Genomic DNA, 19,298 nt, shown 5'->3' on the forward strand with positions numbered 1-19,298 from the left:
CCTTCCACTCAACACTGGGGGTTTGGAAAAAAAACCAAACCCACAAAACAACAGGTCAGTAAGATAAGACAGCCTATGTTTTTCTTGCAGAGCTGTTTACTCCCGCAGGTTACTGAAAAATTACTCCACTGGTGTTGTCCAGGACAAAAGCAAGCACTTGCCAGAAGTTTTCCTGTTTGCACATTGGCTATCTCATACTTTGTAAAGTGAATGAAGGCTAATAGGAAGCATTTTTGTGTGTGTCATGGTTCAGAACAATAATAAAGGTAATAAAGACTAGGAGGTTGTCAGAAGAGTTCCTAGAATTGTTCCCCTCTGCATGTTGGACTGTGCAGATGTTTGAGCAGCAGTGTTAGAGAGTAGTGCTCTATCCAAAGCTTTTATGCGTGGACTAAGTGCAATTATGCTCCTTGTCCACTTCGGATTTTATGTAAATCATTAACAAAACAGGCCACTGTTGAAGACAATGATGACCATACTGATAGTTTGATTTTAATTATTGTTTTTAAATAAGCAATTAGTGCATTCTCTTAACAGTGTGCGCGTCAAAACTATTTTGTCAGTAACTGGCAAAAGTTGTGAAGCACCAGAGGCTTCTGTAAGCATTACAAAAGTTCCTACTTACAATAAACACCACATTCTTGGGTTTGTATTTATGAATATTTCATTTTATGGCTTTCCACTTGTTTACCCATACTGTCAAGTAGCAGTTCCAATAGTTTTTGGGTCTCATGCTGTTTCACAAAATAAGGAACTCTTCCTCTTCTCTGTGAAATGACCATACGGTATTTTCAGTTTCTTATCAAAAAGGTAGTTTTTCATATCCAAAAGTGCACTCATTAACACTTGACCTAGGAGAAAAATGGGTTTTCATATCTCAAAGTGCACTCATTCACACTTGACCTAGGAGTTAATTTTACACAACCAAATTGTTTGTTTTGCCTTAATGAAATAGGTTTTGTTTCTTACTGATTTGGATTCGCAGCAAGTCTTGCAACTTCATTACTAGTCAAACAATGTACCGCATACAGTTGAAAGCTGAACTATGTTGTGGGTTTTTTTCCCACACCCTTCTTTGATATTCTTGTGAATTTTGAATCTTTTAATCAAAGTTGCTGTATGCTGAGAGCTTTCCTAGTTATTGCTGGGCAATCTGGTTTTCCTCAAAGCCTTAAAGACAGCCTGTGGAGATTTTCAGCAGCATGCTCTTCTCTTTGAATGGTATGGAGAAGTATATTGGGTGTATTTCAGGGACAATACCAGAGAGTGGGTCAGGTTGCTCAGTCAGCTTTATCAATAGGAGGACATTCCAAAAGGCTGTCTTTACACAACAGCATGTTGTTTTTTTCTTCAGTGATAGAATGAAGCTTAAAAACTTGTCAGGGATAGCACACTTGATAAGAATTCAGCTTTTTGTATGCACCTCAGCATCTCTGCTTTATCTTCTCTAAAGAGCTGCAGCAGATTTCCCTGTTTCTTGCCCCGCTCTTAGCTGGGGGAAAAGGTAGAAAGGAGAGAACATCCAGTGCTTTTTCAGACCATCCCCAAACTGAACATTTCTTGTTTAGATCTCTGAGGACACCTGCACCAGATCTAGCAGTGCCTTGCCTTCAGGCTGGTTTTCTTTACTGCGGCTTTCCAAAGACATACTGATAAAATATGACTTATCTTATAAGAAAACTCTGCATTTTTAGTAAAATTATGGACTTCTAAATCTTTTCCTGTAAGGATGATATAATAGGTAGTAAAAATGTGAATTGGCTCCTTGAATGAAAAGGTGTCATGCATACCTGCAGTACACATTCTATGGGAAATTTTTCTGGAAGACTATGGAAAGGGCCGTCAGCCAATGGTGTTACACAGTGCAGTGATGAATTATGAACATATAGATACATTGATGAGGGCAGATTTTCCAAATACATTAAAATTAATGGAAAACATCCCTAGCCATAACAAACTTTCCTTATTTAATGAACCATACCTCAGAGAATTACTGCTGAATAATTCTGACTGGTTTTGCTGGTAGGCTCATCAGTGTCAATGGAGCGTTCTGGCAAGGTGTGACTCCATCATGCAGTTGTCATACTTTAAGGATTTTGTCACAAATACACTGAAATTATTTTTAGTGTGTACAAAAGTGGTTTTGGAGATTTCTAACTATTCTTGAAGTGAGGCTCATTATCCTTGCACCTAATTGATTTTCTCAGCCGTTGGGTTTACTTGGTCAGCAGCAGCTACATGAGTTTGGTTTGCTTGTATTTTAAACTGTATTCTCTCCTGGCCAGTGAGCACTGAACAGAACTAGCCATTTTTGCCAGTAAACCCTGCCAAGAAGGAGGAAGTGAGCACATTAAAACCCTTACCTGAAATGTTCAGTGTTTCAAAAGGTAATGATTTGTATTGTGCCATGTGAAAATAGCTTGGAATTGTCGATTATAGTGACACTTACATTTGTGTAATTTGTGAAAACTCTTTAAAGATACTTAGTGGCTGTTGAGCCTTGAATGGAATTCACATCTAAAATGCCTGTCTTCCCCTTCAATTAGTATTTAAAAGATAACATTCTCATCTGTATGTGAGTCACATGCTTGTGTAGTGCTTGGTACTTTTTTCTTTATGGAATTAATTTGCTGATTCTGGTTTAATTTCTTTAAGACAGGAATTACCTCTGTCTTCTGTCAGTGTGGCTAACCCAGTGGTTATGATGGATGTCTGAAACATGGAGATTTACTGCCATAAAATGTACTCAGAAGAGCAGCAGGGCTATAGAGTTATGATTTTAAGTTTCTTATGCCTTGAAATATTTCTTTGTTTATTTCTTAAGCAAGTAGCTGAATTTTGAGTGTTTTTGGATAACAAATCTGTCCCAGTAAGACTTAGTGCACAGTCACGGTGTAGGTGCTTATAAAAAGGTATGAATACATAAGCAAGGAACACCTTTTATGTCTTGTAAACTACCAGCTGCTCAGAATGCAAGGACCTTCAACTTTGTTCCTCTGGAGGGGATAGTTAGATACAGTCTGTACAAAAATCTAGTCTAAAACTATGATTTTTCTTAATGCTGTTTTGAAAAAATAGAGCAGGAGTTAGGTGGTCTTTTTGAAGTCAAAAATACAGTTTAGCTGATGTGTTTGGGATGTTACTTGTCAATGATAAAGCTCATTAATAAAGTGACAGACTTGACTGATCCTAGTATGTATTTTGAACAGGTGAGGCTAATGATAAGGATGTTCAGGTGGTGGAACTTCCCATTGTTGACAGCTTACACCCACGGCCACCTTATTTACCGCTGGCTGTCCCTGAAGACCTTGCCGATAGGCTAATTCGTGTTCACGGGGATCCTGCAGTGTGGTGGGTCTCGCAGTTTGTGAAATACTTGATCCGTCCACAGCCTTGGTTAGAAAAAGAAATAGAGGAAGCCACAAGGAAACTTGGTTTCAAACATCCGGTGATCGGGTGGGTATTTAGTTTTCCTTTTTTCACTGTCTATGCTTTAATATGTCTCTATAGTGATCCCAGTCTAGGACAAACTGTTTCATGATGGCTATCCAAAAGCCTCAGGTGTTTTGAGGGGAGAGAGGGTGCTTTCTGGGTGAAGCTGTCATTTTGTAACTGTGCACAGTGCAGGTTGATTACAGGCACTTCAGCATACCTACCTGCCTACAGTTGTACAGACATGCAAATGGCAGCTCAGTAGAAGGCCTTTTTATATGTCCTTTTATACCTAGTAAGGTGATAGAGAACTTAGTTTGTGTAATTGCTTTACAGCTTGCATTTCAAACGCTTTCTGTTTTGGTCTTCTTTTTGAACCCCTGAACACCAGGCTACATTTTACATGCCACAGTCCACAGCTAATTTTGTTCTTGGCTGCACCTGATCATAGTGTGTGCCTTTGCTGCTGCTGTTCTCACTCTTGTTTCTTAGCAGTAACTGTGAGTTGAAAGGTCTGTGTTGGGGAAATATAGAGAAGGAAAGAAAGCACCTATGGGCAGTAAAGAGCAGCTTGTGGAGGAAAGGTTTTACTGTCATGTAACATGAAAAATTTTGAAGCTGCCATACTAGAATTTGCAAATATTTATTACTTCCTTAGCCAAAATTTTTCTTCAATCCTTAATCTCTCTTTTTGTAGGACTACACACTAGGCGTGCCCCGATGTTAGCTGACTTTGGCTATGGAGTCCTTAGGCCACTTCAGCAGTGATGTACTGCAACACTTGTTAGGCTCCCAGCACATAGGGTAGATGTGTTTTTAGTAGCCTCTACTCAAAGCCTGTACTGTAGTTGGTGCCCCAGTGTGTCCATGGTGCAAATATTTCTCTTTTGCCTTTGACCTGTATCGATCAAGCATTGCCTAACTTCTCCAGATAACATGCACGAAAGGAATACCTTTGGTGCTATAATGAGATCTCCTTTGTTCTCCTTTCTTTCAGTTATCCTTTTCCTTCCTTGCAGGACTATTCTATTGCCTTCAAGAACAGACTGACAGCTCCGTGTTGTCAGTGTGTCTTGATGGACATAAATGAGTTTTAATCCATCCTTGGTTTAGGTAGGGGCTGGATTTAATATGCATGCTAAAAGCACAGACATGAAATGACAAATTGAAATTTCAGTTGCTGAGGTATTTGTAAATTGAATGCCCAGTTTCTGCCTTTTTCCAGAGTTCATGTTCGAAGGACAGACAAAGTAGGAACGGAGGCAGCATTTCATCCCATTGAAGAGTACATGGTACACGTTGAGGAGCGCTTTGAACTTCTTGCTCGCAGAATGCACGTCGATAAAAAAAGAGTGTATTTGGCCACAGATGACCCTTCTTTGTTGCAAGAAGCAAAATCCAAGTAAGATGAATTACAGCTTGTACCCTTCTGGTTAGCTTTATGATTTCTGCATATCACATGCACAGGTCTTGGTGTCAATATTTTGGTTATCATTTATACAGTTAAGATGGCATTTCAGCTTCCACTGATTTTGATTGTTCTCTCAGACATCCCCTTTCTGGGATGATTGTCTTCACATATGTGTTTTTTTAAAGCTTAATCCAGAAGAGTTGAGCAAGATCCCTGTGAATATTTAAACCCAGACCAATGCTGTAAAGAGGAAGCATGTGTAAAAAAAAAATATATGCTAACTACTTCAGACTTCTTTCAGAGCATAGGTATTAAACTCAAACTATCTAGAAATACTGGGAAAGCTAATTAGTGTAAAAGTTTCAGCTGTCCAAAAAATAACTTTCTGTGAATAGTTGCCAGAGTGACTTATTTAAAAGTTGGTTGAAAAGCTCCTGATGACTCTTTCAGAAAAACCTTGCTCTTGACAACTTAAAATACTTTCACCCTATACGATGAATAATTTTAGAGTTTGCCCTCATGTATGTGGGATTCTTGATCTGTGACATTGTCCCATTTCTGGTCTTTGTCATCTTTCAGCTCTCCAGAACATGGCAGCTCTAGGATACTCCAGCCAGCCAGAGGTGCTCTAAGCGTGTTGCACCCTAGGCATACACAGGATGCATGCATTTGTGCATTTACTTCGTCCTGACATGACAAAACACATTGTTCAGCTGTATGTTTTGCCTGGTGTCACAGAGCTGGCAAAACCCTCTGCTTAATGAAAGAAAGCAGATGCCTATGCAAGAATAATGTTCCATAGTCAACTGTATTTTTCTTGCCTATGGTGTTTATAGTGGTTACGGCTGCAGAATCTCGAATAAGTATTTCAGATGCATTAAATTTAAGTGTATTTGCTATACCTGTTGGCATGTTTTTCTTCAGAATACTATTTATTTGTTGGTCTACTGAACAGCACATATTTGTCTCTGAACTGTACCTCCTTTGAGCAGAAGAATGCAGTTTCTTTTCCTCTGAGCAAGGAACTTAATACTTGTAGAAATCAAGGTAACTCAAAAAGATTTTTTAAAGTCTATTCTTGGTAGACATGCTTGGAAAAGTATGTAAGTTAATGTACTAGATTACAGAGTTTTTTGGGGGTTTTGGTCAAATAAGAGGTAAGCAGAAAGTATTATTTTATAGTGGAGGAATTTTCTGCAACATTGCAAACCTGTGTTTTTCACTTGTGCTGTTTCTGTTTTCCTTTGATATCTATAAAGGGCTGTGGTTTAAATGTATGGAGTTGTGAAAAACTCAACCAACATGCACAACTCCAGAGGATGGCAATCTCGTCCTTGCTTTTTTGTGTTTGTGGAGACAAGAACAGTAGTAGGAACAGTTACGATGACAAAACATTTGAAGTGCAAATCTATACAATTAAAAGGTAGTACAAAAGTGAGATTATAATATTTAATTCCTTATATTTTCCTAAAGAACTTTAATTGCTCTTTGTAACATACAGAACTCACTATGGTTCTGACAGTTTTAGTTATGGTTCTTTTTTCTATTGATGATCAACTTCCAATCCCTAGCGCTGTACACTTTAGCTTTATGAATAGTAATGAGATCACTACCTATGGAAACAGAACATCCCCATTTTTCAATAGCAACAGAACCTAATGGTGGAATTGTGACTTGCTCAGGAGATCAATACCAAATTTTGTTAAGCATTGTGGTTTCTGTGGCAGCTCAAGGTCCATTCAAAATCACTCTTTCACTAACATCTACAATACAGCTCATTAGCATGGCATCCTTTTTGTACATCTTCTTGTTAAAAGACATAGAATCTGGGGAAAAATTGAAATTTTCATTTGTTGTTGCTGAGTTTTCAGATCATAGTTTACACTCACACAGAATTTCCTATGTTACTTGTACCCTGCTGCTTCTTACAATCAAATAGAAGTTGTTTAACACTCCTGTGATTTCATAGAATGCAGGATTGCAACTTGACATTTAAGGGCAGTATCACAGTATCGCTTAGGTTGGAAAGGACCTCGAGGATCATCGAGTCCAATCTGAAGGCATCTGAAGGCAGATTAAGGTCAAGTTTTGGGAATCAAGAACATTTTCTTCCTCTTGTGAAGAAAACTACAAAATAGTTTACACTTATGTCAAAGAAGTTTTAGTCACACTGAAATGCCAAGCTTTGATAAAAGCAGGTGTCACAGTGTATTGTAGTAGCTGATGTTGCATCCATTACTGGGTGCAGTAATGTTGGTAAGTACTAGGTATTATATCTCTCTTCACATGAGAGTGATTGGCTGTCAAACAGTGTTGGCATTTAAATAATGAAAATTGAGCCAGTGTGCACATGAATAGGCCTGTTGTTTCTTTTAAGAGAAGTATTTCAAACTATTCAGTCATGAAAACAGAAATGTTTTGGAAGCTTCCCTTGCAGTCAGATGTCTGCCAGCTGCAAGTACAGTAGCACACATGGTGGAGTCAGTACTATTAGTCTATAGAGTGCTTTTGTTCATTTTGATTTCCAAAAGAAGGAAGAAAGTGATATATTTTCAGAATTAGGATGATGTAGATCAACACAATTAGAGGAGTGTGGCTGAGAGTTGAGTAAGCTGTACTTATCTGTACTAATCCACCTGACAACTGGTGAGCAGAGGTCTTTGTATTTGTTTTAGCTAAGTGGTATGTTAGGATGGCATAAGCTGCTTGTTCTTTGAATGGTTTTCAATATACTGTTGTGAATCTCTAGTATGTGTATTTCTAGGCTATAATACTTACACCATCTTCTCTCTTTTAAAGCAGAATATTCAAAATAACACAGCTGTATATGCACATAAATTCTTAAGCATCCATATCTGATACTTTTCTGGTTTATATATGAATCTGTTTAAATCTCTTCCTCATCCATATGAGCACTAAAATTCAATAGAAGACTGACTTTGTTTCAGGATGTCTATCTGTAAAATCATCTCTATTTTGCTTTTCCCTTTTTTGGCAGTTATTTGTCTCCCTTGTGAGTTTTGTCGATGGGGTTGATTTGGTGGTTTGGGGTGGTTTTTATTGTGGTTGTGGTGGTGGTGTGTGTTTGTTTGTTTGTGGGGGCGGCGTGTGTGTGTTGGGTTTTTTCAGCTCTTCTGAAAGCTTTTTCCCCAGCCTGTTTCACTGTTTATTTACTTATACAACAGCAAGTTAATGTCTTTTCTGCCTTTGTGCTATCTGTGTTTTGGCTGTTGCAGCTCACCCTGCCTTGGGTCACGGTATGCCCGGCACATAGAATTCATAGTGCTTCAGAGATCGTGAGCCTGATAAACAGCTCAGACATTGTCCATTCTTTTTAGAGCAAGACCTGAACAAACACATGTTTTCTTGACCCCATCTGTTTGCACGCATGCTCATGCTCTTCTTTCAGAGGGAAGAGAACTTGCATTGCCCACTCTGGACACTTCCCCAGTCCAGGTCAGTTGAGGGCAAGGGCCTGGGGCTCTCTGTGGTTTGCACCTGCTGCAGGGGGTAGTGATAAGATGAAATAGTAGTCTTCAAATTGTGCTTGGTTTGTGTCCTTCTCTGAGGCTGGCGGCTGCTGGAAAGAAAAGCTTTAAACTGCCTCTTCCACACCTTCTTATGATTTCTTCTTTTTCCCTTTTCCTAGGGAAAGAAAATATAAAAATCTGTCCTGACCTGTATATAGGTTTCCAGAATCTATTCAGTAGCACTAGAAGAATTAGATATTATTTTTAGATATGTGAAGGAGATGTACCACATGTATGCAGTCTGATACAAAGAAAACAGTGCTATGCCAGTTTCCAGTCCTGGGTTTTATCTTCACAGTCTGGTTCTTTCCTGCTAGAGAGAAGAAGCCACGTGGGTATTTTCTTTGGAAAGCCAGGAGGGATCCTGCAAAATGCTGTATTTAGGTGATTCTGTCAGTAGGAATACGACATCTTACTCTTTATTGTTCATTTACCACACTTTCAGGAATCTTAGTAATAGGATAATGCTTGAGCTCTGCTTAAAAAGAAATAAAATACCCCAACATCTGACCATGTAACTATTAAATTAATCATAATACAAGTACAGATGGAAGAGGACTAGAAGGGAGCAAAAGCTAGCTATAGAGCTTTAGAAAGTTTGGGGGTTTTTTTCCTCTTTATTCTTTGTAGTCCTTGTGGTAAGAATAACTTTAAATAGAATCTGAAGGACTGTAGTGAGTGGGAAGGAGAGTTAACCCTCACCTGATGCAGGAAAGCAGAGGGACACACAGGGCTAAGCCAAGAAAGGAGTACAGCCTTGGCTTTTGCTGTATTGTTCTTTGTGCTCACCTTTCAGCCTGTGCTGGAGATGGGATGTTGGACTAAAGGATTCTTTGCTCACACAAAGGATGGCTACTATTACACTCATATTTCAGAGTATTTAAAAGAAAACCCTTTTCCCAGGCATGACTATAGCACTGTGTGTGCAACCAACATGAAAGCACTTGTTTGGAAACTTAGACATCCGAGTAGATAAACACTGAGCTTGGATCACTGGGTTGCAGGAATGGGTTCCAAAGCTGTTGTTAGGTGAGTGCAGATCAACTTTATGAAATGGAGTTGAAGACCAGGCCTGAGAGCATCTCAGGGACTGTTTCCAAAACAAGGGGAGAAAGCAGAGACTTTTAAATGTATGTGTAAGATGTGTAAATAACTCTGAATTTTTTTGTTTTGCCAAATCCCATATGATGCTTGATTTGTTATTAGCCTGATCTTTTACTACTAAGAAATCAGATTCTTCAAGAAACAACCCTTTGGCTCTACTCAGCATATGGATTCTGATTTTTGAAGTCTGAAGGAAGTGATCAATTTTAGCAGTTTTCCTGATGCCAAGAACTTGCAAAGCGGTGTTCAGATACCTTCTTTATGTTCACTGTCCCTACAATTGGCATCTTCTGTTAAATGTTCTTCATGTTCCTGCCCTCAGAGCTGTGTCACTGTAATAAGACAGGTGCCCATCTGTGTTCCTCAGCTAGGTTTCACAGTGGTGTATGACTTTGTCTGGTCTGTTCTTTTTTTTCTGCTACAAAATACTAATGTGTTTCACACAATGGAAACAGAATTAGATCCCCAAATACCGTGTTGTCATCACTTGAGAGCTGGCTAAATATTGACAGAAAATGCTAGGCATGAGAAGGTAAGGAAGGAAATTATCAGTGTGATAAAGTTCATGTTGCAAAAACTGTTTCTTGATCCATATGCTTCTGTAATTGCTCAGAAGAGGTGTTTCTTGATCCATATGCTTCTCTAATTGCTCAGAGGAGGTCTTGCCAGTTATTCCAAATGAATTGTTTCTACCTTGTCTTCCCTTTTTTTTTTCAGTTTTCAGTTTTTGTTATGTCTTGTTCCTAATGTGCCAAGAGCATTCCATGACATTATGATCAGGTACACCCTTTAAAGTCGCCATCTTTTGGAAATGTACCATACGTATTATTTTTTGTTGGAGCAGGTGTTTCTGTTGAAATCACTGTGAAAATGAATGAAGATTCCACCTCTTCAGATGTGGAAGTTTTGCATTTAGCTTTTTGGTTCATTCTTGAGATGAGATTTTGTGGTCACAGCTAGTCAATGGTAGCTGGAGAGGCCTGCTGTGTTTGCCCATCTCACTTGTGAGAACAGTTTCCCCCTATTTTAACATTACAGTGAAATAAATTAGGCATGCTCTTCCAAGAGGTTGTCATAATCATGTCTGGAGTGTATGCACGTGCTGCATAGTGGTGTACAAGTGCTGCTAACTGCTGGCACTTCCCAGGAACTCACAAGCATGAACCTTACTTGCATGTTCAGCACACAACTGGGGGAGTTTAAGAGCAGGCTGGATGAGGCTCTGGCCAGCCTGATCTAGTGTAGGGTGTCCCTGCCCATGGCAGGGGGGTTGGAGCTAGATGATCCTTGTGGTCCCTTCCAACCCTGAATGAAACTATGAAACTGTCAAGCATTGGACCATCTATTTACAGGCTTAAGTTACTGCTCCAGCACTATGGCCTGCTCTAGGTTCTCCGGTATTAAACAGCATAGGAATGATGAATTCTTACAGATGCAGTATGAACTGCCTTACTGTCTTCTATAAAATTTGGCTTCAGATATGTGATGAAATTCTAAGCTTGAAAAATAGATTTTATCTAAATTATTTCATAATTAGCCCTGTGTAGTGGAAATTTTGTAGCTGGCAGGCTGGTTGCATGAGTTGCACTTCATGTTTGAAGTATAGTTATTGTGTAACAGCAATGTAATTATCATCTTTGTTCTGTCTACCTTGAATTTTTCATATAAAACTAACTTCTAGTAGGAGTCTGGCTGAAAATTTACATTTTTTCAGTTTCCTTCTCATCTCAGTTCCCTGGCAAAGGGTACAAGTGTTCTGAGAAACACCTTTCTTTTTCAACATTTTACAAATGGGTTTTATTTCCTGTCTAAGCCATTTGAATTACATAGAATTACATAGAATAAACCAGGTTGGAAGAGACCTTCAAGATCATCGCGTTCAACCCATCAACCAATCCAGCCCACCCAAACAACTAACCCATGGCACCAAGCACCCCATCAAGTCTCCTCCTGAACACCTCCAATGACAGCGACTCCACCACCTCCCCAGGCAGCCCATTCCAATGGGCAATCACTCTCTCTGTATAGAACTTCTTCCTAACATCCAACCTCAACCTCCCCTGGCACAGCCTGAGACTGTGTCCTCTTGTTCTGGTACTGGCTGCCTGGGAGAAGAGACCATCATCTGCTTGTCTACAACCTCCCTTCAGGTAGTTGTAGAGAGTGATAAGGTCACCCCTGAGTCTCCTCTTCTCCAGGCTAAGCAACCCCAGCTCCCTCAGTCTTTCCTCATAGGGCTTGTGTTCCAAACCCTTCACCAACTTTGTTGCCCTTCTCTGGACCTGTTCCAGCAAGCCAACATCCTTCTTAAACTGAGGGGCCCAGAACTGGACACAGGACTTGAGGTGCAGCCTAACCAGTGAAGTGTACAGGGGCAGGATGATCTCCCTGCTCCTGCTGGCTTCACTTGTCTTGATGCAGGCCAGAATGCCATTGGCCCTCCTGGCTGCCTGGGCACACTGCAGGCTCATGTTCAGCCTACCATCGACCAGTACCCCCAGGTCCCTCTCTACCTGGCTGCTCTCCAGCCGCTCTGACCCCAGCCTGTAGCTCTGCATGGGGTTGTTGTGGCCAATGTGCAGAACCCGGCACTTGGATGTGTTCAATCTTGTTACATGTTAAAAACATGTATTTTTAAAATGTTACAAATCAAGGGTTTGTATTTAAAATTATTTGCAGTTAGTGTTGCTGTCTTCTTTATAGTATGTCAAGAAACGTCTATTGACATGACAAGTTAGAATAGAATAGAATAAACCAGGTTGGAAGAGACCTTCAAGATCATCGCGTCCAACCTATCATCCAACACCACCCAACCAACTAAACCGTGCAACCAAGCACCCTGTCAAGTCTCCTCCTGAACACCTCCAGTGATGGTGACTCCACCACCTCCTTGGGCAGCCCATTCCAATGGGCAATCACTCTCTCTGTGTAAAACTTCCTCCTGACTTCCAGCCTGAACCTCTCCTGGCGCAGCCTGAGACTGTGTCCTCTTGTTCTGGTACTGGCTGCCTGGGTGAAGAGACCAGCCTCTGCCTGTCTACAACCCCCCTTCAGGTAGTTGTAGACAGCAATAAGGTCACCCCTGAGTCTCCTCCAGGCTAAGCAGCCCCAGCTCCCTCAGCCTCTCCTCATAGGGCTTGTGTTCCAAGCCCCTCACCAACATTGTTGCCCTTCTCTGGACACACTCCAGCTACATTGACTGGTCAAAAGGAAATAAAAGCAGTTGCAAGATTTGTTCACATGACCTTAATAACTGAAAGACCTGTTTAGTTTTTTGGTTGGCTTTGATTCATTCATTCTATATTTCCCTTCTTCAGGTGACCTGTTTTATTACACAGGGTCACGTTCAGTATCTAAATACTATGATACTCAAAATGTCATCTAGAAAAGACACAGTCCCACGTGCTGTTTAGTAGTAGAGAAAGTGATGTTATCTGAGTGTACTTAATCTAAAATTAGTAGCATTAGCAGAATGTGGCATATGCTACCTGATACTTTCCCACTTTTTTACAATGCTGGATCTCAGAGGCACTTGGAGGCAGCAGTAGCATTCTAGAGTGTTCAGCAAAATTGTTATTCATTCCCTGTAAAGCACAAAACAAATTAACCACCTTCTCTTGCAGCGAAGGTGATGCTTCTTAAAAACAGAGGAGAAGAAATGGAATAAGACTTTAATGCTAACAGTGTGTTGTGTTTTCCCAGGTATCCCAACTACGAATTTATCAGTGATAACTCCATATCCTGGTCAGCAGGACTTCATAACCGATACACTGAGAACTCCCTGCGAGGTGTTATTCTGGACATCCACTTCTTGTCTCAGGCAGACTTTCTGGTCTGTACGTTCTCTTCCCAGGTAAAATGCAGTACAAATACAATACAGAGTATACATGCTAGTTCTCAGTCTTGGCTTTCCTCATGCTCCTGTTCTCTTGTTGTCAGTGCTCTCATGAGAATTTCAGGGAAGGCTTAGAATGATGCATGAATGTGTTGTCCAGGGAGGTGGTCAAGGCCCCGTCCCTGGGGGTGTTTAAGCCCAGGCTGGCTGAGGCTCTGGCCAGCCTGATCTAGTGTGGGGTGTCCCTGCCCATGGCAGGGGGGTTGGAACTAGATGATCCTTGTGGTCCCTTCCAACCCTGAATGAAACTATGAAACTATGAAACTATTTAGAGGAGTGTAAGCACTGGCTGATTATTTCTCTTCAATTGAAGTGACTGGCTTGATTTGGACATTTGAAGTAACAAGAACTAATATTAAACATATTTAAGACTTCCTTGTGTTGCATAAAGTTAATCTCTAACTTGTATTTCTATGCAGCTTAATTAAGGCATTTTAAATGAGTAAAAATTATTTTAACATGTTTAACACAGTAATTTTCTATAAAGTTGTTTTAATGTAACTTGCGTCCATCCATTTCTACACATGCTTGCACTTTGCTACAGTTCAGACTGCTGTTGCCCTAGCTGGTGCCTTAACTGAATGTGAGAATTGAGGAGAATTAAGAGAGCAGACATTTAATTTTTCTTCAGGCTGTTAGGTTTTAGCACTCCAGCAGCAGCACAATAAATGTGAGTTCTGACCACATCCATAGAGACTTCTTGTTGCGGATAATTAAATGCTGGCAACTTCCTTTCTTGAGTGGTCTGATGAGGCAAGTTGGAGGATGTTAGAAAATCCAATCATATAATTGTAATCATTGGCATTTTCTTCTTCATGTCATATTGTGTATTAATTTGATATATCATTAGATTTTAAAAGATCATGAGCCAGTATGGTGTGACTCATACACTGATAGACCCAGCTGAAGTATGGCACAATAAGACTGAAATCAGAGTGAACGTTTTACCTCCTGTTGTCACCTGTGTTCTCAGTTGGCACTCCTGATTAGGGAAGCATTCAGCTATAGATAGATATTATAATATAGATAAATGGACAATGATCACACATGACTGTACTGTTAGATGGTGGTGGACACAAAACTGAACGTTGAAAAGAAATGTTTTCCACAGCCTCTAATGAAAATGGTCTTCTGTATTGTAATGCCAATTAGATAGGTACCAAACGTTATATCAATACTAATAATATGATCAATACACTGATATATTGACCTTGAGAGCCAAAATTCGTAATAACATCACCATAGCAAGAAGACAGCAAAGCCAGAAGTACAGAAAAACCTCTTATCCTCAGTCATGCTCATGGATACCTTTTTTTCACTCTTCACCAAACCCTGTGAAGAAAATGACATTTCTATAGTCTATATTAATGTAGGATTCTTAAGACTAAGACATGAGTAGACTTCAAAGTAAAACTCCTCACCAAAAAAGCTTGTGAGGAGTCACCCATCTTTAGAACAATGGTTTATTGAGCTGAATGCATATCACAGTGATGAAAAACTGGTTCATCAGCTAAGATAGAATAGAATAAACCAGGTTGGAAGAGACCTTCAAGGTCATCGTGTCCTACCCTTCAACCAATCCAACCCACCTAAACAAAAGGGCTGTGTTTTAAATGCAACACATTCATAGGACATGTAGAAACAGTTCATACTCTGAAGGAAGAATGAATGACATACTCTTGGATAAAAACAGTAAGATATCTGTAACATTTTGGTTTTTTTATTCTTATAGCTGTGTTAAAAGTGGTAAATGTTTGCTTAAAATAAAACACTGGGTATGTATAAACATGGAAGAAACATGCTTGAATCCAGGTACACATGTCTTGGGCAGCATATATTGTAATCAAATTGTAAGTATTGGAGTAATTTAGGAGCAGATTTTAGTCAGTTAAAGGGCAGCAAGGCTCTGCAGAGGGACCTCGACCGACTGGACAGATGGGCAGAATCCAATGGGATGGCATTTAACAAGTCCAAGTGCCGGGTGCTGCACTTTGGCCACAGCAACCCCATGCAGAGCTACAGGCTGGGGTCAGAGTGGCTGAGAGCTGACAAACAGAGAGGGAGCTGGGGGTACTGATTGACAGCTGCCTAAACATGAGCCAGCAGTGTGCCCAGGTGGCCAAGAAGGCCAATGGCATCCTGGCCTGCATTAGGAATAGTGTGGCCAGCAGGAGCAGGGAAGTCATTGTGCCTCTGTACTCTGCATTGGTTAGGCCGCATCTTGAGTCCTGTGTCCAGTTCTGGGCCCCTCAGTTTAAGAAGGACATTGAGATACTTGAATGTGTCCAGAGAAGGGCAACAAGGCTGGTGGGAGGCCTTGAACACAAGCCCTGTGAGGAGAGGCTGAGGGAGCTGGGATTGTTTAGCCTGGAGAAGAGGAGGCTCAAGGGTGACCTCATTGCTCTCTACAACTACCTGAAAGGTGGTTGTAGCCAGGAAGGGGTTGGCCTCTTCTCCCAGGCAACCAGCACCAGAACAAGGGGACACAGTCTCAAGCTGCACCAGGGGAGGTTTAGACTCGAGGTGAGGAGAAAGTTCTTCACTGAGAGAGTAATTCGTCATTGGAATGTGCTGCCCAGGGAGGTGGTGGAGTCACCGTCCCTGGAGGTGTTCAAGTGGAGATTGGATGTGGCACTTGGTGCCATGATCTAGTCATGGGGTCTGTGTTGATAGGTTGGACTCAATGATCCTCGAGGTCTCTTCCAACCTTAGTTATACTGTGATACTGTAATTTCAAAAGAAGAATATAGGTTAAAATACATTGACATAGTCAGGATGATACAGGTTGTACCAGACAGCCTCCAGAAGTCCCATCAATCTCCTTTGAGGTGTCTGATACCTTTGACTCTCATTCTACATCTCCCTGGATTTGACAGTAGTCATGTTTGCTGGATGACATATTTGATTTTTCCAGACTTGCAGAAAATTCTACTGAAGTCTAGGAAAACCTGTATTCGTTACTCTCAACAGCTGGAACTAAATTAATTTAGTGCCAGTTTTGCCAGTTATGCAATAATGTGAATCCCTACAGTGTTTTCTTATATTGGACCTTTCTAGAGCAAGTTTTCCCACTGTTCAAATGAGTGTAAAATTTGATCCTGTGCTCTTCCAACATTTGAGCCACTGTCTCTTTCCTTTCCTCAATGAAATATAGAGTTTGATAGTTTGACATTGAAGGTGAGCAAAATCAGGCTGTGAATGACCATCTTTTGTCCAGTCTGTATGAAGAGAAATTAAGGATAAGAATGTAGTCTAATTTATTTTCAATGTGATTTAGGACTTTCACATTAATCAATTGTATGCTGACTTTTCCCACTTTCTTTTCCTTGCCCAAAAGAGTCAAAACTTCATTCCAGAAGTATTAAGAGAAAAACACCTTGTGCATAAATAGAATCAGGCACTTTAGGAAGTTGGTTATGTGAGTTCTTATTTATGCTCTCAGAACTAAATGAATACTGACACAAGCTGAGGTATAGATACTTCATTACGTAGTTACTCATTCTCTCAGGGGTCAGTACTGGGACCAGTACTATTCAATATATTCATCAATGACCTGGACGAGGGCACAGAATGCACTGTCAGCAGGTTTGCTGACAGCACAAAACTGGATGGAGTGGCTGATGCACTGGAAGGTTGTGCTGCCATTCAGTTGAGTCTGAGGCTGGAGACTTGGGCAGGGAGAAATTGAAGGTGGCCCTCAGGGAACTGCTTGAAAGAGTCCAGCGCAGAGCCACAAAAATGATTAAGGGAGTGGAACATTTTCCTTATGAGGAGAGACTGAGGGAGCTGGGGTTCTTTAGCGTGGAGAAGAAAAGGCTAAGGGGTAACCTCATTAATGTTTGTAATGATGTAAAGGGTGAGTTCCCAGAGGATGGAGTCAGGCTCTGCTCAGTGATGCCTAATGACAGGACAAGGGACAATGGGTGTAAATTGAGGCATAAGAAGTTCCATGGAAACATGAGGAAAAAAATTTTCACTGTGAGGGTGACAAAACACTAGAGTAGGCTGCCCAAGGGGGTTGTGGAGTCTCCCTCTCTGGAGATATTCAAAACCCACCTGGATTCATTATTGTGTGATCTGGTCTAGGTGATCCTGCTCTGGCAGGGATGATCTTTTGAGGTCCCTTCCAATTGCAGTTCTGTGATTCATTAAAATGCTGTTATAAAATTAGGCTCATCAAGTCCTGTGACGTTGAGGGACACAGCCTACTTTGGCACTCTGTTTCAGCAATATCGCATTAATTAAGATGTATAGAAAAGCCATGTGACAGGCAGTTGCACAAACCATAACAGAGCAGCACAGTTCAAATGGCACGTTAAAACACAGAACTCTTTTTGTCTCTTCAGTCTTCATTTGGATGAAATGGTAGCTCCCTCTGCCTGACACATTTTTCTTGATAACCTCATTTCCTTACAGGACTTACTAGGCTTTGTATTTTATATTACACATGGAAGTTTACAAGCTGCAAAACAATTGAATCTGTGAACAGAAAATGGGAGGCTCGCTTTAACTGAGTTCTGCATGTGGATTCTTCACCTGCTTCTCTTAACAGTTCACAGTTTAGGTACCCAAGTTTGGTGCTCCAAAGGAAACAGCTGCTGAGAGGAGATGTGTATTTTGTGTCAGGTATGCAGGGCACTCACTAGAAGCATTTCTACTGCAAAGATGTAAAATCTTTTACAGGCTATGTGAGCATCCTTCTCTTGGGGTGTACACACATGCTGAGAGAAAACATCACAGAGTCGTAGAGGCTATCAAATAAATCACCTCTTGCCAATGTATGAGTAATCAAATTTGTTTCTGTATTCTGGGACATAATAGCTACTTTGAAATAATTAACTGTAGCCTGATCTTCTGAAAGCTGCTTCTGAAAAGTTATTTCAAAGATGGAGAGGGATAAAAGGAAATTATTACATTTTTAAAGTGACTGCCTCTCTCAAAGTAGCTGGGAAAATACAAATATGTCTAGTTTGATCAAAGTTCTATTCACCTTATCTTCAGAGGGAGAAAAGTCAAGCTTTACTGTGTTTACCTATACTGAAAATGATGGAAAAAGTTCAAATGCTTCTTCATACTGAAGAGAACTGCTGGATTGTTACTATCAACTTTATCAACCTTACACAGAATCAGTGAAAGATACAATCATGTATATGAGGAGTTAGAAAGGTCACAGCAGCCAAATCAGATACCTAACAGAGAAGAGCTTTCTTGCGAACTGTTGACAAGAGCTTTGTTTAATAGAGCAACAACCTTTTGTGTTTCTGGCAGCTATTGAGAGATGCAACACGATTCCAATGTGAGGACCTCTTTTCAGTCTGAAGAAAATTCTGTTCATTAACTGACACTTCAGAATGCATCTTTCTTCTCACCACATCATTATTGTTTTGCTGGAATTCATTTTCATGTAGCTGTCTTCCAAGCTGCCAACAGTCACAATCCTGCCATTCTTTTAACATTAACAGTATTTTCAAGCCTTGGGCTTTGTGAAACTGCTTGATTGTGAAAACTTGATCTTCCTTTAAAAAAGTAGATGCAAAGCCTCGTTCTTGTATAATAAATGTTCAAACTGTTACTTCTAAAGTTTCCAGGGGAAGTAAAATGCAGTTTTTGTGAATGGTAGAAGAGGAAAAGGGGTTTGGGCTTATGTTTGATTTGCTACACAGCCTTCATCTTAACAAGCAGGATGGCTTGCATTCAGGCAGTGTGAGATGTTAGTGAAAAGTAGACTGTTAGAGTTGCTCATCTCTTGATTTATTTACTGAAGCAAATCACCAAAGTACTCATTAAAATGCTGCAAAATCTTACTCTTCTTTTTAGGTAATATGCAGATTTTGGGGACTGAAGGGGGAATTATTTATTGTTTTTAAAATGTTGGTTGCCTAGACATTCCAAATGTAATTGTTAGATCTGTGTTGGTGACTTCTGT

General features: G+C 40.4%; 1 protein-coding gene across 3 annotated transcripts in view; it reads left to right on the top strand.

Moving 5' to 3' along the window:
* Positions 1–19,298, top strand: part of FUT8 (fucosyltransferase 8) — a 128,930-nt gene that overhangs the window by 106,265 nt on the left and 3,367 nt on the right. For all 3 annotated transcript variants that reach the window (XM_068161589.1, XM_068161591.1, XM_068161590.1), the window contains 3 exons: positions 3,210–3,456; positions 4,658–4,834; positions 13,180–13,330. In XM_068161589.1, coding sequence (XP_068017690.1) covers positions 3,210–3,456; positions 4,658–4,834; positions 13,180–13,330 — 575 coding nt within the window. The remainder of the gene's footprint in view (positions 1–3,209; positions 3,457–4,657; positions 4,835–13,179; positions 13,331–19,298) is intronic.

This window comes from Melanerpes formicivorus, unplaced genomic scaffold (assembly GCF_026170545.1).
Source record: "Melanerpes formicivorus ecotype bairdi unplaced genomic scaffold, bMelFor1.0.p_v2 SCAF_58, whole genome shotgun sequence".
In the NCBI taxonomy this organism is placed as follows: Eukaryota; Metazoa; Chordata; class Aves; order Piciformes; family Picidae; genus Melanerpes; species Melanerpes formicivorus.